The sequence below is a fragment of the Selaginella moellendorffii genome, unplaced genomic scaffold, assembly GCF_000143415.4.
Source record: "Selaginella moellendorffii unplaced genomic scaffold, v1.0 SELMOscaffold_27, whole genome shotgun sequence".
NCBI classification, from domain to species: Eukaryota; Viridiplantae; Streptophyta; class Lycopodiopsida; order Selaginellales; family Selaginellaceae; genus Selaginella; species Selaginella moellendorffii.
Genome location: NW_003314288.1, coordinates 1,855,515 through 1,881,258, shown reverse-complemented (window position 1 = coordinate 1,881,258; position 25,744 = coordinate 1,855,515). Strand labels below are relative to the sequence as shown.

Here is a 25,744-nt window from a genome sequence, read left to right as displayed (position 1 = left end):
AGAGAAAGAGGAGCAATAGATTGAGCAAATAAAGGGGGCAACCTAAAGCTCTAATGGCAGAATAATGTTAACACCTTAACGTGGATAACCATGGTTTCACCACCATCCTCAGAATGATTTAGTGCATGACCAAGCATGAGAGGCCATAGAAGCAAGCAGTGAGACCAAGCATGAGCACTAGTTGCTGCCATTTGCACCATTAAAGGCCAACCATTGAGCACTATAATTTGCAAGATTTTGGAGAAAGAACTAAAGAAAACTGCTATTCATTTCCGATGAGCAGGGTGAGAGTGTTTGCTGTAAGCTCCCAACAGTGAGTTCCAAGCAGCATATATTCTATAATATGTTGGTATATTATGTGCCCAAAGGAACACAAAAAACCATGTGTGGATGTTTTGTTTGAGATTTTTCATTCCACCTGCAAACCATAGCGTATAATCAATCTGAAACGACTGAAAACACACCACCATTCACCATTCATTGCTAGTGTCACTTCATGTGCTTCATATAGGCATTATAGAATTTTAGAGCGTGCTTGCATCTCTTCCACTCATCTTTGTAGGATGCCCCAGCTAGGAATCAGTAAGATCTCTCCATTTTTACAGAGTGTGCAAAATCAATTCAATTTTCAAGTTTTATATTGAGTTTTAATATGTGAGAAGTTGGCTCTTATGGCAGTAGCTATATTGCTATAGTAAGCGAGCGCAATTGAAGACATTTGTTTTACAAGCATTGGATAACTTTAAGCTCTTGATTTTGTACAAACACCTTTAGGTTTGAGAGACTATCCCAACCATAGTCATTAGAGTAGTTTTTGGTGAAAAACTCTTCTTATCTCTTTCTATGACTAGAATTAAATAAAATGGTGTAGGGTCCTATAGGAGAACTAGAGCTGGAGCTGTTATCATTATAAATCAATAACCTACAAGCATATTAGGTGAAGGAATTGATTTATGAGGTCAAATTTATGATGAAATTCAAGTGTGAACTCTTAAATTTAGATTTCCCAAGAGGTCACCCAACTTCGTAAACCCAAGGACATTTAACCCTAAATATCCCAAGATCATTAACCAATTGGAAAAAAGGGTGCATTTTTATTCCTTCTATATTTGAACTTATATGGATCGTCTTTCGAGTTGTTCCCTTTGGTTGCTTACATCAAGTAATTAAAGAATTAGCATAGATTCAGAAACTCACTCATCTAGTTTGTATACAAGATAGTGACAAAGAGAAGTTATAGGGTAATATAACCGATATAGTTCACATGAAATTTAATATACTATCACCTAGAACTTTAATGGATAAAATAACCATTAAAAGCTATTTCATCAAATAATTACCCTTTTTTAAATTGGGTTTAAAGGGGTGAGGGATTAAAGCAAATGGCATATTGATTAGTGGCTTATCAAAATATAATATAATCTTAAACAAGGTATATTTCTATTATTAAAATTAAAATCATACATATTGGACATTCATGGGTTTAGGGTTTAAGGTCTTGGATTCTAAATGGTTTTAAAAGTACTTATAATGATGTTATAGTAATTTACCTCGTGAGAAATTTAATATATGCAACTTCATTCAGCTGTGGCATTTCAATTTTTAATAAATTGTTTAATATTGCAACATAGCTTACAAGGAGGTTATTGTTATAGTTGTGAACTTTACTTAGGCTTTTTTAATAACCATAAAGTTTGTTTTGACCTGTGTTAAGGATTCTTCTAAAGATATTACCTATTGATTTCCTTGAAAGCCATTGTCTACCAAAAATCAAAATTATATAAAAATCAACTACTTTAGAAAAGTACCTACTTGAAATTAAGATTTGATCTTTGTAGGATATTATTGCATTTAAATGCTCCTAGTTTATAATAGTTTGTTCATCAAGCTCCTTTTGCTTTGCAAATGCTTCCTCCTGGCCTTCCTATTCTTTTTGCTTCCTATTGCTTCTCATCATCCTATATACAAAAAATATTAATGAGTTTATCTATATTGTAAGACGATAAAATTTTACCTTAAATGCTTTATCCTATCATTTTTGCTTAAAGTGTTGACCTATCATAGTGACCATAAATAATCAATTTTGAACTTACCCTCTTTATCAACTTCTTCCTTTCTTTACCTGAACATCCATTACAATTTTTTCTTCGTAGTATCCTGAAATGCTTGCCATTTGACTTGCTCACCAAGTAATTCCTTCACATACCCCCTAGCAACAACAATTGTCATTTAGTTGTTGTTCAACTTCATATTCCTGTAAAGTAGTTAGTTCAAATGTATTAAATTTGGAATTTATTGCTCCTCCCACACCTAATCAAACTTGAAGTAAGCTTGTTTACTATTTTTTTTCCTCTATACCCCAAAAAAGGTTCATCATATCATTAGCCACTTCATTGCTTCTTGCTTTCACATTTCTAAGGTTGATGTTTGTTGCATTAAGTTGATTCCTTGGGGTTATTGGTGAAAGCTTGAACATCAACTTCTTTAACTCTTTCCTTCTCTTTGATAGAAATCTTGTTGTCTTCTTTGTCCTTGGTCACTACCTTAATGTCTTGTTCTACTCAACATATAGATGACAAACTAGTTAGAATCATTCATCTAAAGTAGTTTAAAATTGAAAGTACTTACATTGCTCCTTGTTTTGCTTTAGTTTCTTGCTTGGTTGCTCATCAAGATCATCAGAAGCCTTGTAAACCATTGGATTCTTCATCTTGTGACTCTTATTGTGCTTTGTCGATGTCATACTCTCTCATTTGCTAGTTGTCGCTTTGCTCCTTTCCTGTGCTTTACTCTTTACAATTTTAGCTAATGTTATGCACTTCTTGGCTTCTCAGGTATCTTTGGCTTGCTTGCTTTGCCTTAGACATTAGTTTTCGTTTTTGAACTATGAATATGTGGTAGAAAGTAAAAAGCTAGTTATAGAACTGTGTTACCTCGGTGACGCACCATTTTACCGCTGACCACTCCTTGGAATTAAAGGAAAGAAGTGGAAAAAGAAAGATGGAGTAGGTGATCACTCGCCTGGACAAGGAGCAAAGCAATGCTACTTCCCCGAACCCCCACAGCTAGACTTAGACCTCCTGAACTAGATCGCAATTACTTCCAATCCGGCGTAGCTGCTTGCACTACTTGATATTTTCAAAAAAGGAGAGCGGCTTCTTGGCAGTGGCGCAAACTAGTTCGCTGGTTCCGGCAGAAGGTCGCACACATCTGAAGGGCCTTGCTTATTTCCCACATCGAAGGATGAAATTATTCGGTACTTCTCATTTAGTAATTTCAGCAGTTCGTGCTATCTAGTATACTTTATAAACCAAATTAAATTCACCCACCCTTTGAACCTTTATACATTCCCATTTTTACTTTTGGAGCAACGCCTGTGCGTGAGAGTTGGAGAAAGTCCTCGAAGAGCAAAGAGACGGAGAGCAAAGTTTTGGAGTGTTGGTGAAGTTCACACCCGAGTAGAAAAGCCTTGGACCTGATCTTGAGTTGGAGCGTCACGCATTTGATCATCCGCGGTCTCCTCTGCCAGTTTTCGACGGAGAAGTTCTTCGAGCTGCTTGAGCTGGAACGTGTAGAGCGCGACGAGGCCGAACTTGCCCAGGCCACCCGACTCGGCCACCGTGTTTGCGGCTGGTATCACCGTCCCCAAGATCTCGGTGTAGAAGCCGGAGCCACGGTTGCGAGGATCAAACGTGACGTCCGGGAGTTTCTCCTCAGGGGGCAGCCGCTGGAGCAAGGCCTGGAAATGCTGGCAGCCCGAGTAGGACTCGTCCAGGAATTCCTGATTGCGAGCGATGGTTCTAGCGTCCCGGATCAACTCTTCGCCATCGCCCTCTCGCGAGAAGAAGCTCGATTCCACCCAGAAGACTGTTCTAAGCCCGAAAGATCTCGCGCTGGTCAGTATCGCTTTGTCTACCCGCGAGTCCCTGGAAGATCTCATGTAGTGGAACAGCCGCCCCTTCACCCTCTTCCGGAGAAAGAGTAGAAGGCTCCCATCCAGCGCTGGAGGAGAGGAGCTCTCGACCACCGAAGATCTCATCCTGGATTCGTCGCTCTCGTCCAGCCGGACGATCGCGCTCGATCTGTGATACATCTCCGAGTAGTGGATGCAATCCTCCGCCGTCTTCCTGGACCGATCCATGACTAACCTAGGCATGCCCAGCGCCAGCAGCAGCGCCTCCAGCTCCACGCCCGCCATGGCGCACGCTCGCGAGAAGTGGTAGCGCGTCGCCATCGTCAATCGCAGCATCGCGAGCTGGAGCAGGCCGTAGTAGTAGATCTCCTCCGCCGATGCATTCGTCTTCTTCCGGATCCTCGCCCCTGGGCAAGAATCACCGTGGATCAATCGCCTCAACATAAACCCTAGAATGTGGTGTTTCGAATTTCCCGCTTGGACAGGATCTAGGGTTCTTAGCTATGGCGCCGGCTGCCCGGGGAACCGCGAGGAAGGGGCGAGCAGCAGCGCCAGCAGCAATATCCTCCATTGCGATCTCCGAGGAAGGTATTCTGGCTCGCATTTCCAGCTCGGAGTCCATCGCCGGGCTCTCGGATCAGGTCCGATGCTACTTAGAATCCAACGCGAAGAATTCCAAGGACAGTGAGGGCCATGCGCGAGCGAAGAGGGTTGTTCCTTTCCTCGGGCGCTTGCTCAAGCTGTGTAGTGCTGAGCTGAAGAAGATTCCAGCGGAAGGGGACACGATGGGGTATCAGCGGGGAGGCGATCTCTTTGGAGTCGTGGGTGTGGCTTTGGAGTCACTGGACAGTTTAAGGCCCTGGCTTGCTAGCGGGATCATCGAGATCGAGCTGCAGAGATACGGGTTTGTGCGTCGATTGGTGTCGTGGAAGAGGTACGGGGAAGCTGCCGCGGAGTGTAGGAAAATACTAGCGAGCCTCAACGCTCGAGTGTTTTCTTCGGCCAAGGATGAGAAGGGCCGGAAGAATGCGAAGAACTCCAAGAACCAATCTGACAAGCTGGTTTTGCCCACTCCGAAGAGCTCCGAGGACATGGTTCCTGGTTTGCCAGCTCTAGTGGTCGGAGTGGCCACGGACTTGATACTATACACCGTCGAAAGTGGCGAACGAGACATCGGCGTTTTGGAGAGTTTGGCTCGTCTTCCTCGCCAACTAGAGCCATGGCTGAGGTAGGCTACGTTTTTTCTTAAGATGGTCTTGGGAACACTTTGTTGGCCTTTGGATGCAGTGTTATGGATTCCAAGGACCAGGGAGCGCAAAGAGACGCCGTTTTCAAGGCGTTGTACAGGTCCACTACGATTCTGATAGCGAGGAGTGCAATTGAAGCCGAACTTCTTTACAGTTTTTGCACAATTGCTCTGGTTTGGTGCAGTATCTCGTCCCAGGTCGATCAGTATCTTAAGGTACTTGCCATCTATTAACGTAATCGGTTAATGAGGTATCTCACTGCAGGTTGCTCGTAAATTTTGCTCGAGTCCCACTGTTCAGGAAAATGTTGCGTTAGATATTTGCTTGTTTGTAATCGCCAGTCTACGGTCCAAAGTAGAGGTAAAGGCTACTTTTCAGTCATGTGAGTTACAAGCTATGTCTTTCTTTTATAATATGCAGCTACATTTGGTTAGTGAAGAGATGTTGGAGGTATGTAAGCTGATGACTTGTGGTTTTCTGACTTTGATCATCTGCTTTTTCAAGGAAAGCGCCTTGAAAATTCAGAACCTTATGCTAAACAGTAGCATGCCATCAGATGAGCTTCGGGGGCTAATTTCAGTTACATATAATATGGGAGTGCAGTTATACAACAAGAAGGAGTATGACTTGGTAATACTTACTATGATCTGAATACCTGACTTCCTGTATTCAGGCATGCAGGCCTCTCAAATTGGCTCATGACGGTGCTTGGATCAGGGTGGATTTCCTGTCGATGATGTCTGCTGTTCCGGTTGTTGAGGCTGTTTCGGAAGCTTGCGTAAAAACTTCGGCGTACGTCGACTGTTTGGTACGAAACAGTGATACCGACTATGGAATAGAAGTTCTTCGAAACTCGCTGGTTTACTGGCTAAGGGTTCATAGCCAGGGGTTCAAGCTTGAAAGTCCTCAAAGTGTATTGAAGCTCTGGTGCAAGGTATGTTTGGATGTTTCTGAGCTCTTTCTGAATATCCTGAAATATGTACAGGTTACCCTTGAATTCGCACCAGAACTATGCTGCTTGTACGGCTCTTTATGTGATCTGCAGCCACCTGCGCCTGCTGCATCGCTGGGGCTAATTCTTGAAGGGGTAAAGGATTTGAGGTTATGATTTAACGTGTTAAAAGCTCTTGGCAGCAATTACTGGCTCTTGATGATACAGAAAAACATGGGATAGACCAAGTTAAGGAGGAACTCATCAGTTTTCTTGCTGATGAGGTCTACAATGGTGGATCTTGTCCTCTTGAACTTTCAAGAGTTTTGATAGAGAAAGGTCGCTTTGCACGGAAGAAAGGAATGCAGAATCTTGGAACTGTTATCGCTCTCCTATCGAAGGCTTTGCTACTTTCTGTAAGTCCTTTCTTTTTTTCTTTTTTCTTTTTTGGACGATAAATGCTAATACTTACGTTGACAGGAAAATGCTATAAGGACAGGGGAAGAAGAGAAAGTAGAAACGAACTACCTTTGTGCTGTTGCATATTGTCTTCGGGCACATTGTTCTCAGGAGGCAGATTCTTCGTCGGAGGTGTGAACATGGGCTTTGTGGCATATTTTACACCAAGTGTTCTTGTTTCAGGAATATGTTGCGGATTTGACGTCAGCAGTTAAAGCCTGGAGAAAGTTTCTGGGATATCTAAGAACTGGAGCAAACGCTGGAGCATCTTATAGGATGACCAAAGAATCAATTTTATTTTTATTGAGGAGCATGGCAGATTTGTTGTCTTTGAAGGTAAGGTCTTCAAATTTATATATATATTTCAAAGCAACAAAATGGCAGGCACTGACGAGTCTACAAAATGAGATACAATTATTAATATTCGAATTCATTTCGTACTGGTATGAATCACAGAGTTCTTCAGTTTGGGAAAATACGCGTACCAGCCATGTTCTTTGTCTTGTTCCCCTATCGTCGGACTTCGAAGCTATCCTGCAGACGAAGTTTGGACAGAAAATGGACGTTTTGTACGATTTTGGGAAAACTACCGATTCACTTGCGGCAGCAGTAAAGCTAGTCCTCAGTGAAGATTTGTCCGCATTTTCTCAACAACATTTGTTGGAAACTGACGCGGCTCTCACATTGGCTCGTGGTACACCGAATGTAAGTGTTGTCAAACTCTTATTGTTTATAAGTGATGCCTGACTTATCTTTGATTTGCCAGAGTTTTCGGGAGCGTGTACACTTATCAAGGTTACAGTTCTATTTGGCTGAAGTATTTATGCAAAGAGGGGACTTGGAAATGGTACGTGTGCGTCATGTTTATAGTCGCTAACTATTAAATGGAATCTAGGCTATCAAACTTGCAACCGAAAGCCTTCAATTGCGGCTGAAGCTTCTAAATCGTACCTTCTTGGTGTCCAAGGATGTGAGTCATAGCACTTCAAAAAGCAAAGTCGAGGCAGTCGGTCCTTCTGCAGTCCTTTCATGGCCATCGTTGCTCAGCCGTAATACGTGCTACGAATTCAGTCAATGGCACATCCTTGGTGATTATTTAGAAAGTCTGATGCAGGTACTTACATTTACGTTTTTAATGATTGTTTCACTCTACTCTGTTTTCAGGTCGGTTCTTTGCATGAAAAACTAGGATTCTCTGACGAAGCTGAGAGAAGCTTTCGCGAGGGACTTTGGTTGGCGAAGGCTCAAAATCTAACTTTTTCTTGTATACGTTTTACTTCTGCTTTAGGTACGTTAGAACAGTTCTTCCACAACAAAAGTATTTTTGTTTGTGTTACAGGTGAAGTGCACAGGAAGCAGCACATGTGGGAACATGCCGAGGAAGGTTTAAAGGATGCTGAGAAAATGCTGGAAGAGCTGAATAGTGGCAATGTTTGTGCCGGCTGCATTACGATGGAAAAATGTCTCCTTAAACTGCGGTTTGGGGATCTCGCTCGGCACTCTCCAAAGCTGGACGGAGGGAACATTTGCACCAAAACCAAACTGGACATTGCTCTGATGCACTACGAATTTGCGATAGAAGCTTTGACCGAGTTGCCTTTCTTGCGGGAAGTCTTGGAGGAGTTCAAGCATGCCTCTCATGGAGGGTACAGAAAGTTCCGTCTGAGAGACACTACGTTGTCAGCCTGGACGCGCTACAAGTGGGAATATCATAGTCGGTGTTTGGCCGCGAAGCTGTTTATCGAACAAGGTGGGTTTGTACTTCCTTGTGCGTTGTTTAACACTTTTCCTGTTTGTAGGCAGCTGTCGGTTTCAGCTACGAGACGTCCTCAAGGCAGAAGAGAGCTACCTGCAAGCGAGACAGCTTATTAATGTAGAAGTCGAAACCTCTGAGCAGAGCTCCCATGCTAGCATCAACGCAAGCTTGTTCCCCCTAGAGGAAGCGAACTTGCTGTATAACTGGAGCTTACTTCGTTTGTGGGAAGGGTGTGCTCAAAGGTTTGTACATATTATCTCCTTGCCGATATCTTATTTCTGGTTGCAGAGTTAGTGACGAATTTTTGTCTATGCCATGCACTTGGTTGTACCGCGCCTTTTTCTTGAGTATTACGGCTTCTGTTTTGTCTAAAAAGGTATGCATCTATTTCTTTTAATGCAGGACATGCTCCAATTTGTTTTGAACTCAGGTGTGCCAACTTTTAGCAATCCTTCACTTTTTAATGCTTGCTACGAATAATAGCAACCATGAGACGAAGGAGTTAGCCGCCTATTTTCACCAAGCATCCATAGGATCGATGAGTCGCCAGCAACACCTTCTAGTACTCGACTCTAAATCGCAACAGGTGCTTATTTGCTTTATTGTGTTGGTTTATACTGAAATACTGTCCAGGCTGATGCTCGAACGTGTATAAAAGAAATGAGAAAAGCACTGAGGTGGGCAATCTCGATCTGTATATGGAATTTCCTAAGCTCGTGGTTTTAATCTTTGGCTAGAGTGGTACAAGAAGGATCATTTGATCTGAGGGCCGAGTTTAAGGCGCTTATGGACGGATTGCCTTCCGCAACTATATGCTGCATCAGCTTACTCGAGCAAGAGTTCTCTTTTATTTTGGAGCAAATTGGTAAAGATCCTATTGCCGCATGGCTACTTATCTCTCGCATCGGAGGCGATGTCGTGGTTACCATCCTCCCCATAGGCTGTGCTAATCGTACTGGTTTTGAAGTTCGCCAAGCACCTGAAAGCAGATGGAGGCACAAAAGCGTCTTAGAATCCGATGCTCTAGTTAGAGCCTTTATGGGAGAACTGGCCTCTATTCTAGATGAAAGCCGTCAATCTACGTCTCGTCTACTACCAGTATCTACTCCAGAAGAAAAAAACCAGTGGTGGAAATGGAGAACTGAGCTAGATACACGACTGGCTTCATGTCTAAGGTCTGACGTTTTTTATTTTTTATTTTTTATTTTATTTTTATTTATTTTATATTTGTCTTTTCTGCAGAAACATAGAAAACAGCTGGCTTGGATTCTGGAAATGTCTGCTGCTGGGAGAACCTGCTCGATCCTCTGTTTCAGAAGCCCTTCGCAAAAAGTCCAAGGAGCTGTGCCGAACTTTGAAGTCCAAGAGTTTCCTTGGGCAATTGAAAGCATGTAAAGTACCTGAGGAAGCGCTGGTAAAGTTATTGCTGCAAGCAGTTGGCTCACTAGAAGCTGAGCAGCTCCGCCAAGGTATCGCTTTTATTCTGGGTTGGGATCATAACCTTGGAGAAAGGGAGGAATTATTGATTGAGAAAGCAGCGGAAGCATTTCGTTCTTCATTTCTATCGGCAACCAACAAGGAGCTGGATATTGAGAGGGAGCCCGTTGAACTTGTCCTTGATGGTAAATTGCAGGTAACTTTGTGTCTGCAACGTTTTTCACTTCTAACACGTCTTTTCGCAGGCCTTACCATGGGAAAGCCTTCCGGTCATGCGAAAACTTGAAACATATCGCATGCCTTCGCTAGGAAGCATAAAAGCCGTTTTCATCCACCATAGATATTCATTGTTGGAGCTCGACGTTTGTAATGGCTTGGGGCGTCTACAACTAAATGGAAAGGCGAGAAGAAACGCCATTAGAGGAGCATCCAGACCAGCCGTCAATCCTCATAGTACATTTTACCTGTTAAATCCTGGAGGTGATTTAGAAAGCACACAGTCGGCTTTTGAGGAATGGTTTAGGCGCCAAAAAGGCTGGGAGGTAACTGGATTTTCTTACGCTCTTAACGGTTTACACCATTATCTTTCAGGGTAAAACAGGCCAGGTCCCTACGCTTGACGAGTATTTGGAAGGATTTCAGCAGCATGACATGTTCGTTTATCTCGGACATGGCAGTGGTAACTTTTATGTTTTTTCTTTTAAATGCGAGTAACACATTATTTCAGGTGACCAATATTTTCCTGAGAAGCACATGCGCAAGCTTGTACAGTGTCCAGCATCGCTTCTGATGGGATGTAGTAGTGGTCGTTTCTCCGCAAGGGGAGACTACGAACCAGTTGGAGTGCCGCTATCTTACCTCATGGCTAGTTGTCCTTTGGCTATAGCAAACCTGTGGGACGTGACTGATGGAGACATCGACAGGTTTAGCAGAGCTGTGCTCCAGAGATGGCTAGAGAGCTGTGCAAACGAAGGGGCCTCGAAACCAAAGATCAAGACGCCGGTGAAGGCCCCAAGAAGGGGTAGAAGTTCGTCGAAGGCAGTACAGGAGGTGGACGACAGTTTATCTACGACCGAAGAATGGGAAGAAGTTTGCATCGGTCCCAGCATCGAAGCCGGCAGGGAAGCGTGCAGACTTCCATACTTGATTGGAGCATCGCCCGTCTGCTTTGGAGTTCCGACTGTTATTCGCAGGAGCAAAACGGACGATAAGATCACGAGTCAATGATGCTGGCTGTGCTGCAGGTAAAACAAATCTAAGCTGTTTGGCTTCTCTGTAATGCCGTATTTTCTTGTCTCAGGCACTTAAGATGGTTGAAGCGCCTGCAACTCAAGCTTGGCTTTCTAAAGAAGCCTCTGCTCGTTTTAATGTGGGACCATGGTAAATTCCTCCTCGTAACCATTGCTACAGTGACTCAGCTGTGGTTTTGCAGGCTTACCTTTGCTAGGTAAAGCCCGCACAGTGGTTTTTCCATCGCTCTAGGAGGAAAAGAAGAGCACCAGTGTTGCAAGGGGGGTTTCTCGGCCTTCTTGCGTGCGCTCGACTCGAGTCTACTCGCCATGGACGACAAGAAGAATGCGGCGAAGACTAGTGCACAGGGGGTCCAGCGCGAGGATGTTCTCAAGGCGGCGAAGAAGAAGCCCCTCCCTCCAAAGCGTGGCGAGGTGAAGAAGGAAGTGGTGGCGTCGCTCATCACTTCAATCGGCTCACTGCTGCCACCGTCGTCTTCATGCTGCTCTTCGTGACAGGCAAAAGCTTCATCATCTCTAGTGTTTCTCCAGATCTATGTTGCTAACAGATATGTGAGTGAACCGAGTGGAATCGTCCGTGTGAGATGGGCGTGGCTCGGTTTTGTGCTATAGAAATCTCTTTCGCGCTTAGTGGGCCTACACTGTTGCTTCGCACCAGATGCAGGCCCTGTCAAAATCCCCTCTTTTTTTCGAGGATCGATCCTTTTGCTTATGGGAACCTTCCTTCCTATCTTCCTATCTTCTCCAAGGAAACTTCTCGGTGTGTGAGAAAATTCTCGATTTTAAGATTTGGTTAATAATGCTAAACAAATACTAATATTAAAATACGCAAGCTGTAGTTTTATCTTTATCACTGTTTCTTTGTACAGATCGTCTCTCTCATTCGAAAACTTAAGGAATAGCAGCATAGGAAATATAAACGAAAGGATTATCTTCGCCAAAGAGAAACATTGATCAATCAATACAGCTTGGGCGGCGTATCTATTATACATGGTTTTAGCAGCAAACTAGAACTCCATTCTGGTTAGCAACGTGTTTGTTCACATCCACCTCAAGCGAACGCTTGTTGCAGGTGGTATACAGATTGGTTTCTAGCAATCTTCCGGGGGAGCAGCTCTTCGCAAATTGGCCTATCGGGTGCCACTTGAGCTGGCCTTGATCGTTGGAGAAGCACAGGTTGAGATCCAGCGACGTCTTCTTGGTACCCTCATCATACGATTCGCACATCCCGTGGAGCGTGGTGCCAATGTAGCGGATTTGCGAGCAAGATTTTGGGTAACCAGAGCAAATTGCCTGCCAAGAGCGTCAAGTTGCTCCACACAAACTCTTGAAAGAAATCCTTCAAAGTTTGCAAACCTCGATGTGAGATGGTTTGATCAATGTGAGCACCAGCGCCGCCACGACCCAAACTCCTGCCCTTTCTCCTCGCCTCATACCTTGTAAGAGTTCTCTCGCTTCTTTCGTCCCCCAAAGGCAAATGCCGTGTTACTAAATACTCAAACGAAGCTCATTTTGTGTTTGCCAAATGGCAGTAAGCAAACACCACTATACAGTGGCTAAATTGTCTTTGGCAAATAAACCTCGATCAATGGTAGAAACATCCGAGCTGTGATTTAAATCATCCCTTTCATTGGGCTGGCAATGCAAATTGTTTAGATATATCTATGAGTGTTTCTCTAGCAGCAAGTCAAGACTCCATTCTGGTTAGCAACATGTTTGGTTACGTCCACGGAGATCTCTTGCTTGTTGCAATAGGCAATCAACTTGGTGTTCTCCAGTCTCCCGGTTCCATAGCAGTTCTCCACAAAGTGGCCCATGGGGTGCCACTTGAGCGCGCCCTGATCGTTGGAGAAGCAAAGATTGAGGTCCAGGGATGTGTCTCTGTATCTGTCGTTGTAGGCGCTACAAACGGCATAAAGTGTGGTGTGAAGGTAACGGATGCTCCAGCAAGATTGCTCGTAGCTACTACAAACACCCTGGAAAGATGAAGATGGTGATGAATCACATCTATTATACAAGCGATATAAACCATTAGAGAAGTAAGTGATCACTCACACAACCTCGACATTAAGTTCCAATGTTGCTAGACCCAATACGGCCACCATCCAAAGCTCTGTGTCTCTCATTAGAGCCCTTGTTGGCTTTGATTTGTTTCTATGTTTTGTTAAATACAAAAATTTCTCATGCAATACAAAACTAAAACTAGCTCCTCGATGGCAGACAAATGGCAGTGTCAAAGCGCTTAAATGTGGCAAAAAAAATAGTAAAAAAAAGGTCAACCCTTTTCTAACGTGGCTATAAAACGAAGAGGTTTATTGTTCCAGCAAAGTAAAATGGGTAGCGTTCTGTGTAAAGGATTAGGACCAGCCCCTGATCTTATGGTGTCGCGGAGGCCAAAGATATGTGGCTTCGGGTGGCGGGAGGAACCCGAGCTTGTGGCAATGACTGAATCTACATCGACAGTGACTTTTATGCCGGAAAGAAGTGACTATCAACCCCAAATCGACTGGAGTAGCCTCCTCCTCGGCGTCTTTGCCAGCCTTTCAGGAGAAACTTTCAAGAACAGATCAACCTGGGTGAGAGCCATCAAAATATGTGCTCGAGCCATGTCTATGCTCAAAGCTCCTAAGCTCAGTCTGGGCCAGCAGCCGGGGAAAAGAGGGGAACTTCTCGTTCTATCCAAGGATTTCTCGAGCAGCGTTCGAGTTCATAAAGGCTCCATTCTGAAGCTTAAGTCTGTGACGAGGGATGTGCTCATGCAGCTTGTAGCCAAGCATCCGGTTGTGACGAGCCTGCGCTGCGTTGGGCCGCCCCGTGTGCTTGTCGAGAAGGAGATTGCGCAAAACACGCTGCCCATCTACAATGGCAAGTTTGATCTTGAGTGCATACCGCACTGCGGCGTGCTGCTTGGGTATGCTCCCAAGTTCTGGATCGTGTACGATCCTACGCATAGCATTTCTTACAAGGTTCGCGACGTTGATCCGAGTGGGGTTGGCGAGTTTGTGTTGGTGCCAATGTAGTGAGATTCGGCAAATGTAACATGCATAAGCATTTATTTGAAAGGGTTGAATCTTTTGAATCCCATTCAAAATGCCAAGAGCAATCTTCAAAAACATAAAATAAGAAAACAAATGCCCATTTGCGGCATCTGCGGACTCACAACTTTGGAAACATTGCACGGATGTTGTCCTTCATCTGCTTCAAACTGGATCCATCTAGCGGGATCCCAAACGCCCTCGCCAGCACCGCGTCCGTGATCTCCGGGTCGGACGCGAACAGCGCGTGTGGCATTTGCATCACCCCCGGGTTCTGGCTGTTGAACGACACAAACGCCGACGCCGGAGAGCTCCCCATGTTGAGTTGAAACTGAGGGAGGCCGCGGGGGAAGATAAACACATCCCCGGGCTGCAGCGTCGTGGCATACAGCTTGAAATCGTTGGTGACAAAGCCGACGTAGAACTGGCCGAAGAGGACGAAGAACTGCTCGGTGGCCCGGGGATGGACGTGCGGGGGATTCACTCCAAAGGGCCCAAAGTCGGCCCTCGCCGCGGAGATGCCCATGCTGTTGAGACCCGGGAACTTGAAAACGTTGATGGTGGTGATCTTGAGCCCCAGGGTGTTGTTAGTGTCGGCCGCCACCCCGAGCCCCCGGAAGCGAAAGTCCTCTCCCACAACCTGGGAGATGGACTTGCAGGGGAAACCATTCACCAGGGTAACGCTGGAGTTGAGATCCGCCACGCAGATGTCCTGGAGAGGGTCGGAGTCAGCGCAAGTTGCCAGCTTTGCCAGAAACGATAGAAGAACACATGAGATCACCACCGCCATTTGAATCATCTGGATGAAATCTAGCTAAGAAACTCTCTCTTGAATGGATCTTAGAGGGGAATTGCAAGATGGAGCTACAATGAACGGTAACCATGGTTATATATCTGTAAGTTTTGTTGTGATCAACCGGGACGTGCAAGGTGACAAGGCTTGATTTAAAACACGAGCGTCGTATTCAATTGCCTGGTGCTACATGTCTAGTTCTTGCAGTAAGTAGCACGAACTTCCATTTTCACATAGTGCCAATGGCATCTACAGTACTTGTCGTCCACTTCTCATGTTCACATAGTGCCAATGGCATCTACAGTACTCCCATCCACTTCTCATGTTCACATAGTGCCAATGGCATCTACAGTACTCCCGTCCACTTCTCATGTTTGCTTCCAACACTAGCTCAATGACAGACCACTGTGACAGAAAGTAAGTTTAGAGATCTTGAAGACCGATTTTGACAGCTCTAGGACAGGCGGAAGGGATGTGCAGCAATGGTGTGATTGTCGGAGAGAGTGACCTCTTGCGGGGGAAGATGGTACTCGATCCCGAGCTCCTGGAAGAAAGTCTTGAGCTTGATCAAGAGGTCGGAGCGGCGAATGAGCCGCTCGCCATTGTTTTGGTAGTTCATCGTGTGCTGGACCCAGAGCGCCATCTTCATCCGGTTCATGTCCTCGATGTCCTTGACCACGATGGTCGACTTGTTGTGCCAGTGAGCCGATTTGGAGCTGATATACCTGCAAAACAAGCACGATCAAAGTCAATCTGGATTGAGCAAAGCTGGAAACGACGAACTTTGAGACTCGCTCCTTGAGTGCCGCGATCTTCTCGACGGGGGTGGACATGTCCACGGTGAAGTCGATGGCGTCGGTCATGTCTGGGCTCCGGTAGTAGTTGCTGATCGGCTTGCTGGCTAGAACAGAGTTGGGATAGTAAATCTTCTCGTTGTCATAGCGGAGAAACACGGTGGTCAGGATGTTCATCTCCTCCACGATCATCTAGAAAAGCCACCCCACGTTTGATCTTGAGAACTTTGAGAGAAACATATAGTATCGATCCACTTGCCTGGACGCCATCGATGACACAGCGATCGCCCACGTCGTAGGGATGCATCACGAACAGGAAGATGATGGCCTCGAACACCGTCTTGCAAGTGTTACCAAAGATGAAGACGATGAGCAGCAGCTGCGACGACGCGAAGATGAGCAAGTGCGAGGTGGCTATGCCCAGCACCAGCAGCCAGATTATCACAATCACCACCCCGGTCACGGCATTGATGATGTGGTGGAGCTTGTCCACCGCGGTTTTGGTGTCATTGAGCGACAGCGCCAGTGATCTCCTCTCCCGGTACACACTGATCTAGAATGCGCAAGGAAGACGAAGTTTTCAGCTGAAAGATCGGTTTTTTACGTACCACCCAGTTGACGAGGTTCTTCTTGGTGATGGTCTCGGCCTCGGCGGCGCCCTCGAACAGCGCCAGCGCCTTGTGAGCCTCGCTGGGCGTGAGGAAGCGCAAGAGATCCTCGAGCACAATCTGCCTGAAAGAAACGATCAATCGCCCTCGATCATCTATCGGCTCATGAAACCATGCACGACGATGAGGACTTACTTGCTTCCCGGCTGTGCGACGTTTCTAAACACCTCCTTGGCCGCCGCGCGCGCCTGCCACTCGGTCTGGATCTCGTTCTCCTGCCCATCGTCGCTTCTGTCGATCGTCTGCGACAGCGTCGAGATGTTGGACTGCTTGACGAGCATCACCAGCCGCTTCATGTTCCACGCCGAGACGTTCCGCTGGTTCATCTTTTGCAGCTTGTCGATGCTCAGCACCGAGTCCGATGAAGCCTTATCCTTCTTCTTGGCGGCGGCGGTGGCGGGAGCGCCTTGATCCACCACCTTGAAGCTCAGGCCCTTCTTCTTGATCAAGGACGGTGGCGCTCCACCGCGATCGTCATCGCCCACGAACTCCAGCGGCGGCCCGGACAGCTTCTCCAGGATGTACTGGCTGAAGAGCGACTCCTGGATGCGATCGAAGTACGTGTTGACGTGGTAGGAGCTGGCCAGCACCTTGACGAAGAGCAGCTTGGCCAGCCACACGAAGGCCGCGATGAGCAGGCAAATGAGCACCTTGGTCACGTAGAGGAGCGCGCGATTGTTCTTGGTGGAGCGCTCCACCTTGGGATCGAAGAGGAGGAGCCAGGCGACGAGCGCGAGCGTGAGCCAGAGCGCGGTCTGGACGCCCTTGCGCAGGCCATAGACGAAGTAGAGCACGCGCTTGCGCCACAGGAAGTTGCGCTCGATGAAGAAGACCGCGACGTGGATGATCCAGCCGCTGAGGAGGCGGCCGCTGAGCGCCACCAGCACCATCACCGTCCACTTCCACAGCTCCAGGCCCAGGATGGAGCGCCGCCGGAGCACCGCCACCGTGACGCTGCAAACGAGCAGCGCGGTGAGGAGGACGAGCGCCACCAGCTGGAAGAGCGAGCAGCAGCCCCAGCGCGCGTGGCGGTACTTGTCCGGGAGATCGACGTCGCGGAGTGGATCCTCCTCCTCCGCTGGCGGCGCCGCATCTCCGCCGCCTAGCCGCCCGGAGCCCGGCGCCACCGCATTGCCCGGGGTGGCGAGCTTGGATTCTTCGCGCGGCTGTGGTGGCGGCGGCGGCGGCTCCGCTAGCCTGGATTTGCTCTTGAGCCTGGCGGGGGCCTTGACCACCACCGCGTCCACCGGGGTCGAGTTCTTTGGCTCCTTGATCGTAGGCGGTGCTGGCGCTGGCGGTGGCGCTGGATCGAAGCTCACGGTTTTGGGCGAGGGGATCGCGGCGGGCGGCGAATCGGCGGTGGCGGCGGCGGCGATCGCGTTTCTAAGCGTCGTGGTGTTCTTGGCATCGCCCAGGAAGATCTCCGCGACTTGGGGGCTGCTCACGCGCCTCGCGGGCGAGGATTGCGCGGACGATTGCTTGGGTGGGTCTTGCTCCTGGCGATTGGGAGAGGGGAGTCTGTGGTAGCCCTGTCCATTTCCCCTGTTCTTGGGTGGTGAGAGAGACGAGGAGGACGACGCCATTGCGCCGCCGCCGCTGCCATTGCTCAATCCCACCCCAAAATCGAAGCTTTTGTTCCTAGCGCCGGGGACGCTCCCTTCTTCTGCTTGCTCGCTGCCCTCGATCACCGCCGCCATAGCCAGGGGCTGTTCGTCTTCCGAGAAGTTGTAGCTGGAGCCCCTGGACGATCTGGCGGAAATGCCGCTGGCCTTGGGCGGCGATCTTCTGGGCGATGGGCTCTTGGGCGCGTCGCAAACCACCGAGATCCGCTCGCCATTGGACGATCCCGGTGGCGGTGGCGGCGGCGAAGAGGACGGCGAATCTCTCCTGCCAGCAATGGATCGCTGCTGCTGCTGCTGCTGCTTCTCGATCGTCACGACAACATCATGGCGATCCTTGTCCATCGCCGACCGATCGATCCTCCCTTGCGCGGAGATGCTTTCGAGTCTGAGAGAGGGAAAGAATCAAAAGAGAAAGGAGGAGAGGAATAGAGAATAGATTCTTTCTTTCACTGCCACTCACCTGAGAGAATGTGGATCGCTCTCAAACCGACGCGACGCGATGCCTTGCCCTCGAGACACAAGCCATTTTCTTTGAAGATCCTGGCATAGATAGAGTCACTCTGGGTGACACAAAACACAAGGGAGTCAAAAGAGAATATAGTTTTTGCCTAAGTGATCAAGAGCTTAGTTATCGGTCTATCTCTAAAGATATATTTTCTTTGCATGTTCGATGCTTTCTTCATACATCGCATCAGTCGCATTAGCAACGTATTATCAAGGTCTGGATTTTTGGCGGCAGGGGTCGTGGTACGGAGGGATAATACTAAAATTTCCCGCTTTTCAGGTTTAATTGCGCTGACACCATTGCAAGCGATGTTTCACACACAGAGAATCCAAGAGAGAACATTTCTAACATCACAAGGAAAACGTTCGAATATCCCCTGATTATGCCTGGGAAGCCCAGCCTCTCACGCAAAGTGAATTCGCCGACCAGGCATTTGCATAATTCCACTCCACTGCCTTGTTGATGAATTTGCCTGTACCAAAAGCCTGAAATCTCATCCTTTATAAACTCTAAGCAAAATACCATACAGGACTAGTTTGTGGAGAAAAAGTAACACAAAGGCGTTAGTAGTCCAACGGTTAGGATAATTGCCTTCCAAGCAATAGACCCGGGTTCGACTCCCGGCTGACGCACCTAGATTCCTGCTCTCTCTCTCTCGTTTTGCCATTATTACGTGTCCTGCCTTAGAAAGGCCCAGAGAGTTTGCGCGAGCCTTCTTTTTTTTGTTCGCTACATCAAGAGAGAGCGTCGATCTTCTCTTTGATCGATTGAGATGGTGGACGAGGCGACAGCGCTTTTGCCGCGATCATCGTTGCTGCCAGGAGGAGGAGAAGGAGCGTCGGTGAGGAAGACGTTTGCCAACATTATCATCTCGATTCTAGGGTCGGGTGTGTTGGGGCTTCCATTCACTTACAGGGTCAGCGGATGGGCGGTTGCTGCTACCTCGATCACCCTTGCGGGAGGTCTCTCCTATTACTGTATGATCTTACTGGTGAGCTAAGCTCTTCCTATTCGAGCCATCTTTTCTAGCTTGATTGGTAGTGAGTAGTGAATGTAGCACGAACGAGTTTTCTTTGATCGAGTAGATCGTGTTGTTCTTGAGTTCTAGTGAATAGGGAGACTTGATCTTCTATCCTACACGACAACTTTACTATAGTTCTCATTCGCTACTAGTCCATCTCGACTTAGATTGTCTCACTGATCACTTGTCTCGCGTATGATCTTGAGTAGTTTCCATACTCACATCTCACCACTCTCGCTCTCTCGCAGGTAAAGTGCCGGGACAAGCTTTCCAGCAATGGCGGCCACCACTTCATCCAAACATACCCGGACCTGGGATACCACACCTTCGGCAACCTCGGCCGCCAAGTCATCGAGGTGACGCTCCTCATCTCCCAGGCCGGCTGCTGCGTCGCATATCTCATCTTCATCGGCCACAACTTGTCCTCCGTCTTCTTCCCGGACTCCAAGTACGCGCTGGTAATCGCCATCCTCGTCCCCCTGGAGATCGTCCTCGCCTGGGTGCGCTCCCTCGCGTCCCTGGCGCCCTTCAGCATCTTCGCAAACGTCTGCAACGTCCTCGCCATGGCCATCGTCATCAAGGAGGACCTGGGCCGCCTCCACAGCACCGGAGAAAAGATGGCGACCTTCAAAGGGTGGCAGTCGGTCCCCTTCGCGCTCGGGGTGTGCATCTACTGCTACGAGGGCTTCGGCATGACGCTCTCGCTACAGGCATCCATGAGGAAGCCACACAAGTTCGCCAGGGTTCTCGGCCTCGCGTTTGGATTGATCACGACGGTCTACCTGGTGTTTGGACTCGCCGGGTACGCGGCCTTTGGCGAGGAGACGCTGGACATCGTGACGCTCAACCTGGGGAACCGCGACTGGTCGACCAAGCTCGTCAAGCTCGGCCTCTCCATCGCGCTCTTCTTCACGTTCCCGGTGATGATGTACCCCGTGTACGAGATCTTCGAGGGGAGGCTGCTGCTCAACAAGTGGTTCCAGCGGAGCGTGGTGCCATCGCCAAGGCTGCTGGCCGCGGTGACGGGCTCCATCCGCGGGGTCGTGGTGGTGGTGGTGGCGCTCATCGCGGTGGCCGTGCCCGGGTTTGGGACTTTCATCTCGCTGGTGGGAAGCACCGTGTGTGCGCTCCTCGCGTTCGTGTTCCCGGCGCTCTTTCACGCGCGGGTGTGCGCGGATGCGCCGGCGTGGTCGAGGGCCGTGGACGCGACGCTGGTGGTCTTTGGAGTCGTGTTTGCGGTGTACGGCACGTACCAGACATGTACGAATGCGTTCGTCAAGTAAGGCGTGGTCGTTTTTATAAAATAAGCTTGTAGGCAGAAGTTCAAAGAAGCACAAATGACGTTCTAATCTTTCAAGACCTAGTTACGTCAAAATATGGATTAGTAAGTTTGAACCAAACAACACAGCATATGAAGCATCATGGATCCATATACAAGCAACCAAATTATTATATGTAAATCAAGAGCAAACAAAACCACAAACTTCAAGTACTAGAACTAACCTTCAGAAGCAAAGTCTGCAACTTCTGAAGGAGCTGAGGAAGTTCTTAGCTTTCCCCCCACTTCGTGCATCAATGGAACTTGGAAACTTGAAGAAAGGTCCAAGCCATAGAACTAGTTCTGTAGAATATTTCATGTCAAGCTAATCTTTATCTATCTCATCCAATCCAACTTAGTATTTGTGCATATTTTACCGATTTGGAGAGGGCCGCGCGTACACGAGCCCTCAACTTCCAGAAATTCACGACGTCCACTCCTCCACTTTGGGAAGAAGGTAGGCCAGCCAAGCCAGAGTGCAATGGGAAGGCCAAACCTGGGCCATTGGCCTTCAGGATCACCAATAAACCCTGTCAGGTAAGTATGGATCTATACTTCAGACCTTGATTTATATACTGGCGTCATTCCACGATTGGTTTGGTCAAAACCCTAACATAGCAAAGACCAGGAAAAAACGAATCAAAGGAGAGATGGAAAGTAAAATATAAGACCTGCATTCTCTTTTGATGCCCCAGCTGTGATATTCACCAGCTTCAAGCAAGAACCTAAGAAATGTCCCTGATTGTCAAAACTTGTGATCATGATATTCGTTTATTTTCGCACAACATAAGAAGTCTTCAAATTCTTTCATTTTCATGAGTTTGTTCATAAGGAATGAATCCTCCTGAAACGAACAAGAGAGCAAACCCTAGGCCAACCTCCAAACCCTTAAAGCGTTACGGCCTTAAATCCCACAAGCCATAGAATATTCTCTCAGAATATTTCTGTGGTTCTCCCCTCCCTCATGACCCAGCCACATATGGCAGCTTCAAGAAGCTAAACGAGCCTCACATAAAGGGAGTCTAAGGTAATATGGCCATGGAGAAAAGATGTGCAAATAGCAACACCAACGTTGCCACAAATGGCCACGAAAGAAAGAAAGCAATATAGCCTTCTCATATGACAATACAGTCATGGAAACAAGAGAATGAGAATAGAAAAAATGGCTCAAATCATATAGCAATATAGCTATAGAACTCAATTCTCCCCTTCCTCAGGAATGTCATCCAAGTTATAACCAAAACTCGGAAACACTCTCTTCACGTCATCCTCAGTTTCCCATATAGCTTCGTCCATAGAATAACCATTCCACTGAACTAACAACTCCCTAGTTGTTTTCTGGTGTGTTTTCACCAATCTTTGAGCAAGAATATTGGCTGGACCAACCTTTTCTGCATCAATCTCTGGAACCTGGATGATGGAATGATCCACGATATCACCAGAGTGCAAACATGTTTTAAGCTTGCTCACATGGAACGTTGGATGAATCTTTGAACTAACTGGCAAGTCCAAAGTGTATGCAAGATCCCCCACACGCTGTAAAATTGTCCAAGGCCCACAATACCATAGAGACAACTTAGCACTACCACCTCCTTTTAAAGACCATTGTGCATCTGACAACTTAAGGAAAACTTTGTCACCAACTTTGTGCTCTTGATGACAACAATGCTCATTAGCTAATCTTTTATCTCACTTTTGAGCTTGTCTCATATTCAACTTTGCCAACTCAAGCTTGTCTTGCATATCCTCCAGGAAATCACAAGCATGAGGAACCTGAACCAAAGCCAAATTCAAACTCACAGAAGACCTAGGCTCATAGCCATACATCGCCATAAAAGAAGACATGCCAATAGCCGATTGATGAGTGTTATTATGAGCAAACTCAAGCAAAGGCAAGTATTTCTCCCATACTCTTTGTCGAGTCAAGTTTCCCACAAAAGACCGTAACATATCTTCTAATAGCTGATTCATGCACTTTGTCTGCCCATCAGATTGTGGATGCTCACCACTACTCATGCTCAATTTAGTCTCTAGTTTCTCAAAGACTGTTTGCCAAAACTTGGACGTGAACTTAGGATCCCGATCACTCACAATGTCACCCGGCAAACCATAGAGATTGAATAACTGGTCTACAAACAATTGAGCAAGTTCAGAAGCTTTTATCGTTGTCTTCACAGGGAAGAAGTGAGCCATCTTCGTCAAACGATCCACAACAACCCAAATAGCATCATTTCCTCGAAAGGTTTTGGGCAAACCAGTGATAAAGTCCATCGAGATGCTATCCCACTTATTCTCAGGTACACGTAAAGGATGATAAAAGCTAGCAAGCTTCTGATGATCAACTTTGACCGCCTGATAGGTCAAACAACCACGTATGTACTTCTTAACATCTGACTTTATCCTAGGCCAAAAGAAATGCCTCTTCACCAACATATACATTCTTAATACCCCTGGATGCACAGCACTTGGCACATCATAACACTCAACCAAAATTCGTTTGATGAGTTTGTCAACACGAGGAACCACTACACATCCCTTCTTCACCAGAATTTCATCTCATATTTCGAATGATGCAAACTTATCACCCTTCAAATCTGTAGAGGCATCCCTCAACAAAACCTTCACGCAAATATCAATGATAAAGGAGTCGAAGTCAACAAACTCCTTAAGCTCATTCAAAAGATCGCTAGATAGCTTCACGAACGAGATAAAATTTACCATCCTAGATAACGCATCAGCCACCTTATTGTCACCTCCATGCTTGTACTGGATCTTAATAGACATTTCTTGCAGGAACTCTTGCCAACGAGTAAGGCAGCCTCGAAGATCCTTTTGTCGACTAAAATATTGGAGGGATTGATGGTCTGAATCCACATGGAAGTCCGATCCATATAAATAATGTCGCCATTCCTTCACAACAGCAATCACAGCATACAACTCCTTGTCTCGAGTAAGCCAATTCTGTTGTGTGGCATCAAACTTATGGCTTATGTAGGCAAGAGGATGCCCAACTTGAAGAAATACGGCTCCAATAGCAATGTCACTTGCATCTATCTCAACCACAAAGGGCTTTTCAGGATCAAAAATCTTCAACACCGGAGCAAAGATACAACACTGCTTCAAACGTTGAAATGCTACTTCACACTTCTCATCCCAACCATGAATAGTAGCATGTTTCGACGTATTCTGGAGAAGATCAATTAAAGGGGTTGCTATCCTTGAAAAGTCCTTCACAAATCGTCGAAAAACTGCAGCCATACTAAGGAAACTATAGAGATCATGCACTGTCGAAGGTATAGGCCAATCAACCATGGCCTGAATCTTTGTGGGATCAACTCTTACTACATGTACCAAAATCAAATGCCCGAGATATCCAATCTCCTCTAAAAAAAAGTCGCACTTGGATAACTTTGAATAGAGCTTGTTGTCCCTCAAAAGTTGTAAAACACTTCGCACATGCATCTCATGTGCCTCCACAGAAGAGCTGAATACTAGGATATCATCAAAATAATCAATTGCAAACTTTCCCAAGTAAGGTTGTAGAACGTGATTCATCAATCTTTGAAAAGTTGCAGGAGCATTTGTCAAACCAAACGGCATCACTAAAAACTTGTAATGACCTGTCTTTGTTCGAAATGCAGTTTTTGGAACATCCTCTGGCTTGACATAAATCTGATGATATCCTTGCCTCAAATCAATCTTCGAAAAACATCGAGCTCCACAAAGACGATTGAGCAAGTTATCGATACGAAGGATCGGGAACATATTCTTCACTGTCCTATCATTTAATCCCTTGTAGTTCATGCAGAGATGCCATGTACCATCTTTCTTTTTGACCATCACCACTAGAGTAGCCCAAGGAGACTTGCTGATCCATAACTACCCTTTTCGAAGGTATTCAGCAAGCTGCCTATTAATCTCCTTATCTTCAGCGGGACTAGTACAAGTCGGTTGTTGCTGAAAAGGAGTAGCTCCAGGAACCAAGTCAATCTCATGCTAAATTCCACATTTTGGAGGCAAATGGTAGTGCACTTTATCTCTCTCTCCTTAAGCCAATTGGAAAAAGGGCAATTGCTTGATGAGAGAACCCTTAGTGGTTATTTTATCCCCATTTATCCCCCAAGGTTCCAAAGATCCATGGTGACAGTATATCCAAATCTCATCTCATGATCACATGCACTACACTCACCCCCCCTTCAGAGATGTCAATGTCCTCATTGACTATTAACTAACAATCCCTACTGAGCCAAGGGGAACTAACACCTCCATTTTCGCACTGAATTTACCAATCCTTCCATTGTATAGACTAGCTATTCCATGTGAGGTAACTAGTCATCCACCCGTACTGCAGTCCCACGGTGGATACTTTCATCCGTGGATACTCCACACAAGAGGAAGGACATACGCATGGATGCCCAATATGTACGATTTCAAATTTAAGGGTAGGAATATACTTTGCTCAAGGGTATATTATATTTTTAAATAGCCACTAATCAATGGGAATCGAACCCGTGCCATTTCCTCTGATACCAACTGTAGTGCACCTTATCTCTCTCCCCTTAAACCAACTTAAAAAAGGGCAATTGCTTGATGAAAGAGCCTTTAGTGGCTATTTTATCCCCATTTATCCCCCAAGGTTCTAAGAATCCACGGTGACAGTATATCCAAATCTCATCTCATGATCACATGCGCTACACAAACCATCAGGTAACTCATTCAGAAATACATCACGGAACTCCTCTTGAATGGAATCCACCTGTGCCTCATGCCTACGAATGTACTCCAAATCAGACATGATCAAATTAGAAAGAATCAGGTACACCACAAAAGACCTAGCTATCTCATGCGAGCATGTCACCAACTCCAAAGTGTTAATCAATGGAGTATCACTATTGTCTGTCCTAACAATCTCTTTTATAGTGCCACCAACTTCAATACGCAAAACATTATGCTCTTAATCGATCCCTGGCTTCCTGTCATAAAACCATTCCTTCC

The 25,744-nt window shown here is 46.6% G+C and overlaps 4 protein-coding genes and 2 non-coding genes across 7 annotated transcripts; 3 read left to right on the top strand and 3 right to left on the bottom strand.

The window, feature by feature from the left end:
- Positions 1-4,368: 4,368 nt before the first annotated feature.
- LOC9629615 (separase) lies at positions 4,369-11,725 on the top strand. 2 transcript variants are annotated; one of them, XR_002992970.1, is made up of 26 exons: positions 4,369-5,141; positions 5,201-5,375; positions 5,425-5,520; positions 5,581-5,610; positions 5,665-5,790; positions 5,834-6,094; positions 6,146-6,247; positions 6,295-6,507; positions 6,572-6,682; positions 6,734-6,886; positions 6,935-7,255; positions 7,317-7,397; positions 7,446-7,664; positions 7,715-7,838; positions 7,890-8,300; positions 8,350-8,548; positions 8,595-8,682; positions 8,737-8,892; positions 8,940-8,983; positions 9,044-9,481; positions 9,549-9,939; positions 9,989-10,285; positions 10,335-10,422; positions 10,471-10,987; positions 11,044-11,123; positions 11,176-11,725. XR_002992970.1 is itself a non-coding variant. In XM_024680290.1 (25 exons), exons 1-24 carry the CDS (start codon positions 4,417-4,419, stop codon positions 10,968-10,970), a joined length of 5,349 nt encoding a protein of 1,782 aa, XP_024536058.1. In that variant the 5' UTR covers positions 4,369-4,416; the 3' UTR covers positions 10,971-10,987; positions 11,044-11,725. The 2 variants fall into 2 exon arrangements, 1 of the variants encoding a protein (XP_024536058.1); XM_024680290.1 differs by having other exon boundaries at positions 11,044-11,725.
- A 2,424-nt stretch (positions 11,726-14,149) lies between these two features.
- On the bottom strand, positions 14,150-14,818 carry LOC112348209 (germin-like protein 5-1). Its single transcript, XM_024680342.1, has one exon. The coding sequence runs from the start codon at positions 14,816-14,818 to the stop codon at positions 14,150-14,152; it is 669 nt and encodes a 222-aa protein (XP_024536110.1).
- A 154-nt stretch (positions 14,819-14,972) lies between these two features.
- LOC9629997 (mechanosensitive ion channel protein 5) lies at positions 14,973-18,503 on the bottom strand. The gene is made up of 6 exons (XM_024680359.1): positions 18,366-18,503; positions 16,419-18,290; positions 16,224-16,347; positions 15,875-16,168; positions 15,605-15,807; positions 14,973-15,546 (listed from the first exon to the last, which is right to left on the bottom strand). Exons 2-6 carry the CDS (start codon positions 18,245-18,247, stop codon positions 15,276-15,278), a joined length of 2,721 nt encoding a protein of 906 aa, XP_024536127.1. The 5' UTR covers positions 18,248-18,290; positions 18,366-18,503; the 3' UTR covers positions 14,973-15,275.
- A 467-nt stretch (positions 18,504-18,970) lies between these two features.
- TRNAG-UCC lies at positions 18,971-19,042 on the top strand. Its single transcript has one exon. It is a non-coding gene; the product is annotated as a tRNA-Gly (tRNA).
- A 68-nt stretch (positions 19,043-19,110) lies between these two features.
- LOC9629613 (amino acid transporter ANT1) lies at positions 19,111-20,782 on the top strand. The gene is made up of 2 exons (XM_002975421.2): positions 19,111-19,401; positions 19,680-20,782. The coding sequence occupies exons 1-2, from the start codon at positions 19,183-19,185 to the stop codon at positions 20,712-20,714; spliced, it is 1,254 nt and encodes a 417-aa protein (XP_002975467.2). The 5' UTR covers positions 19,111-19,182; the 3' UTR covers positions 20,715-20,782.
- Positions 20,783-21,133: 351 nt separating this feature from the next.
- On the bottom strand, positions 21,134-21,294 carry LOC112348228. Its single transcript, XR_002992984.1, has one exon. It is a non-coding gene; the product is annotated as a U1 spliceosomal RNA (small nuclear RNA).
- Positions 21,295-25,744: the final 4,450 nt, after the last annotated feature.